This window comes from Homarus americanus, unplaced genomic scaffold (genome assembly GCF_018991925.1).
Source record: "Homarus americanus isolate GMGI-L3 unplaced genomic scaffold, GMGI_Hamer_2.0 scaffold45533, whole genome shotgun sequence".
NCBI lineage: Eukaryota > Metazoa > Arthropoda > Malacostraca > Decapoda > Nephropidae > Homarus > Homarus americanus.
Window position 1 is genome coordinate 70,001 of NW_024741755.1, and position 5,456 is coordinate 75,456.

At 48.6% G+C, this 5,456-nt stretch overlaps 1 protein-coding gene across 1 annotated transcript in view; it reads left to right on the forward strand.

Moving 5' to 3' along the window:
• Positions 1–442, forward strand: part of LOC121876032 (60S ribosomal protein L9-like) — an 11,682-nt gene extending 11,240 nt beyond the window's left edge. Inside the window, exon 2 of the mRNA XM_042380904.1 lies at positions 317–442. Within this exon, the coding sequence (XP_042236838.1) occupies positions 317–442 (126 nt within the window). The remainder of the gene's footprint in view (positions 1–316) is intronic.
• The last annotated feature ends 5,014 nt before the right edge of the window (positions 443–5,456 follow it).

Genomic DNA, 5,456 nt, shown 5'->3' on the forward strand with positions numbered 1-5,456 from the left:
GGCTAATTACCATCACACACACTCCCCAACACCCACCTTGATCACCCAGTTTACGGCTGCACCACGCTGGCTCAGTGGCCCGGGCGGCACTGAACGCGATTTGTGGCACCCAAGTCCCTGAGTTCATACCCCCAACCTGCATACCTAATGACGTCAGCAAAACGTGTTTAAATTCAACATAATCAAAAAGAAAAAGAACATATAGAGGAAAGTTTTAGAGCTGGTGTGTAAGTTCCCTGAGCGTGACACCCAGCGGAAGGCACCTTGGTACGCGCGCAGGACTTTGCTACCCTGACCTCAAAAATGGGTTGATTAGCGCTGGGTGTGGAGGAAGAAGCCGGTGCTCGTTAAGATGCAATTACAACCCCAGATGCTGCCGCTGCCACGACTGTCATGCTGCGATGACTTCCGCTCCCGACATGATGTCTTGGTCCTGGCGTGATGTCTTGGTCCTGGCGTGATGCCAAGGTCCTGGCGTGATGTCTAGGTCCTGGCGTGATGTCTAGGTCCTGGCGTGATGTCTAGGTCCTGGCGTGATGTCTTGGTCCTGGCGTGATCCCTTGGTCCTGGCGTGATGTCTTGGTCCTGGCGTGATGCCTTTGTCCTGGCGTGATGCCTTGATGTTAGCGTGGTCTTGGGACTTGACAATATGTCTTGGTCTTGGCGTGATGCATTGATCTTGGCGTGATGCCTTGGTCTTGACGTGATGCCTTGGTCTTGGCGTGATGCCTTGGCTTTGGAGTGATGCCTTAAGTCTTGGCGTGATGCCTTAAGTCTTGGCGTGATGCATTTAGTCTTAACGTGATGCCTTAGTCCTGGCGTGATGCCTTAGTCCTGGCGTGATGCCTTGGTCTTGGCTTGATGTCTTGATCTTGGCGTGATGCCTTGGTGCTGGTTCTATATGCCTGATGCCTTTGCCCATGGACCAAGCCGGGCAGGAAGGGTGAGGAGAGGGGAGCGGAGCGGAGAGGAGTGGAGGGGGTTGTGCATGGAGAGAGGAGATAAGACAGTTGAATAGTGTGCAGGGGTGATGGAAAAAGATTAACGGTAGAGATACACGATAGGTAGGATGAGGTAAAGGATGGAGTGAAGAGGTGGTAGTGATGAAGAAAGAGGAGAATAGCGGAGAAGAGGGATAAAGAATGATGGGCGGAAGGGACAGGGAAGCTTGAGATAGATTATAATTAACTTCTTGACTGTGTGTCGTAGTGAAACTCCAGAAACGTCCTCCCTCTTCCCTATGATTTACCCTCAGCCAATCACACCACTACTACCTTCACTCCGCCACACCACTGCTACCCTCACTCCTCCACACCACTACTACCTTCACTCCGCCTCACCACTACTACCCTCACTCCTCCACACCACTACTACCTTCACTCCGCCTCACCACTACTACCCTCACTCCACCGCACCACTAATACCCTCACTCCTCCACACCACTACTTCCCTCACTCCACCGCACCACTAATACCCTCACTCCTCCACACCACTACTACCCTCACTCCGCCTCACCACTACTAAACCTCACTCCTCCACACCACTACTACCCTCACTCCGCCTCACCACTACTAAACCTCACTCCTCCACACCACTACTACCCTCACACCACTACTACTCCTCTCACACCACTCCTACACCCACACCCTACTACCCTCACTCCTCCACTACCCACACACCACACCACTACCCCACTCACTCCACACCACTACTACCCTCACTCCTCCACCACTACTACCCTCCTCCCGCCACACCACTACTACCACCTACCCCTCACACCACCCGTACCCTCACTCACACCACTACCCTCACTCCATCACACCACTACTACCCTCACTCCGCCACACCACTACTACCCCTCACTCCATCACACCACTACTACCCTCACTCCGCCACACCACTACTACCCCTCACTCCGTCACACCACAACTACACTCACTCCGCCACACCACTACTACCCTCACTCCATCACACCACTACTACCCTCACTCCGCCACACCACTACTACCCCTCACTCCGTCACACCACTACTACCCTCACTCCGCCACACTATTATTACACAGATGATGACTGCACACCTCTGCCTTCTATCTTTTTTTTTAATAATTTCAGTATTTATCACTCAGGCGGTGGGTCTGTCCAGTGTTAGTACGGGAGGAAACCTGTGATGTTTGGTCGGGTCAAACTGGTTAATGACCTTCCCACGTGTGTCTGGGCGATGCAGGACTCGACTTTATGACAATTTGATGAGAGATACGCATGTTACCTCTGTACCATCAACACAACACCAAAGACAAAGCGAAATTCATGGGCAGGAATATGTTATGTGTGCTTCTTGTGCTGCTGTGTATGACCCTATGAGATTTTGATTGTAGACCAGCTTTAACAGACAACACAAAGTAAAATATGTGTGCGAACTGTGGTGGTGTCACTGTGTCTAGCATCAGATTTCAGGTTTGCTACACGGAGGCATGGGGAGTAGTTTATTGGGCATTCCCTTGCATCCTGTGCAAGGCGAAGTGTAAAAACATTACAGGCACCCAACAGCGAAGCATGCGGAGTTCATGCTCGTATTTTGTGGATAAAACCGAGGGCCTGGAGTAAGGTATAAGGAGTCAGATCTTGAGAACCCTCGCCCTACTTTTTCCCTACATATGGGTTTACAGTATAGCCGCAGTATCTGCTGTGCATCTTAAGAGAGTTACACGTCTTAGCCACCTGAAGAGCTTCAGAGTACCCAAAACAGGTAGAATTTGGTAGAATTTAGACAGTGACTTCTAGGTATAGTAATCAGAGATGGCAAAAGAAAAATATGTTGTATATGTGACAATGTGCTAACACCGGGTTTGTAATGGCAGTGAAGAGTGCAGTGATCTAATCTTTAATGGCGGGGGCTGATGGTATCATCCCTCCCCCAGTTGTTGTTGATCTCATTCCCAACACCCTAACCCTCCACATAGGGCCATATTGTATGCAAATCATCAACGCCTGCCTGAAATAGGCCTAGAGTAGACCCCAAAGTCTCCAAACCCCACTATGCCTGACTGGGTCTCCGTGGCCACAACTACCCTGACCTTATCTCACAACTACCCTGACCTTATCTCACCACTACATTTCCACCTCCCCACAACACTACCAACTCCATCCCACCACACCAATACTGTCCTCACCTCACTGCATCACTGTTATCTTCAACTCACCACACAACACAGGACTAATATCTTCTCTGTTATCCTCGCCCCACCACACCACCACTATCCTCATCCCACCACACCACCACCATCCTCATCCCAACACAACACCACTATCCTCACCCCACCACACCACCACTATCATCACCCCACCACACCACCACTGTCCTCACCCCACCAGTTTGTAGAGTGGACACCGTTGAATACAATTTGGGTCTGTCAAAAAGAACCCTTAATACTGTAATTAGGAAAGAACTTATTGATGAATTTGACGCAAGTAGACAAGTGCAAACAGGCACTAGTCGATCCATAGGTTACCATGATGAGATGTATCAAATGAAACATGTACAGTCTATGGAGCCAGTAACAAGATCACTAGATTACAAGATGTTGTTACCGCTAGATTAAGGTTAGGATATAAGTACCTCTGGCAGTATGTTCCTCAAGCAGATGTAAACAAGACTAAATGTAAAGTGCGTAGCCAGACATATAGCCACACTCGACTGTGTGAAGATAGAACCTTTTAGGGACAGGTGTGTGTGAAATGGCACAACACTTCATCTCTAACGGCAAGATAGCCGACATATTAAGATTGTATCCACTTTTTTGCACATAGTAACTATATCAGTTTTCATGTACAGAACCAAATACACAATGTGCTTGAATAATTCTCACACAAATGTGAATAACAAAGTGTGCGGCCAGACATACTGCCTCACACGCCTTTACTCACGCATTTGTGAATAAGTTACCCTTTATGTATAGAACTAAACAAATAATGGAATTGAAATACTGTGTAACATTCAGTGCCATAATATCCTGACCACGGGGGTTAATTATTATGACCCGTTGTAAACTCTACTCTGTAATCCTTTTGCGCTACCGCTCACAGGATGAGTGTGGGGTGCACAATAAAGTAGCCGCTGTAAGCAGCAAAATCAAACCAACCCACCACACCACCACTATCTTCACTCCACCATACCACCACTATCCTCACCCCATCACACCACCACTATTCTCACCCCACCACCACTATCCTCACCCCACCACACCACCACTATCCTCACCCCACCACAATCCTCACCACCACAACACTATTATCTTCACCTCGTCACACTACCTCTAGCTTCACCTCGTCACACCACCACTAGGTTCACCTCGTCACACCACTACTAGCTTCACCTCGTCACACCACCACTAGCTTCACCTCGTCACATCACCACTAGCTTCACCTCGTCACACTACTAGCTTCACCTCGTTACACCACTACTAGCTTCACCTCGTCACACCACCACTAGCTTCACCTCGTCACACCACCACTAGCTTCACCTCGTCACATCACCACTAGGTTCACCTCGTCACACAACTACTAGATTCACCACGTCACACCACTACTAGCTTCACCTCGTAACACCACTAAGCTTCACCTCGTCACACTACTAGCTTCACCTCGTCACACCACTACTAGCTTCACACTACTAGCTCATCACCTCGTCACACCACTACTAGCTTCACCTCGTCACATCACCACTAGCTTCACCTCGTCACCCAACCACTAACTTCACCTCACCACACCACTACTAGCTTCACCTCGTTACACCACTACTAGCTTCACCTTGTCACACCACCACTAGCTTCACCTCGTCACACCACTACTAGCTTCACCTCGTAACACCACTACTAGCTTCACCTCGTCACACCACTACTTGCTTCACCTCGTAACACCACTACTAGCTTCACCTCGTCACACCACTACTAGCTTCACCTCGTAACCTAACCACTAGCTTCACCTCGTCACATCGCTGTCTTGAAGGTACACCAACTGGCAAGAAAATATGTCGTGTTCCATTACTACCAGCCAGAGACTCAGAAACTGTGACCTTGACCTAACCAGCCAGCCCATGAAGTATGAGGATGTATTTTGTATTAAGTTTCAATATATTTGATGTGCTTATGTGCATCTGTGGATTATAGGAGGAGTAATAAAGAGGAGGATGACAAGACTAAACCCAGGGCATTATGAACCTTGAGTACAGACACAGATTAAAGCATATGAATTTGCACTCCCTCGAGAGACGTAGAGTGAGGGGCGATATGATCGAGGTATATAAATGGAAGTCAGGGTTAAACACAGGTGATACAACAAAGTTACTTAAACTATCGAACCAGGAGCAAACTCGTAGCAATGGTTTTCTATAAGACCAATTTAGATTTACGCGCGAGATAGGAAACACTGGTTTGGAAATACACTAGTGGATGAGAGGA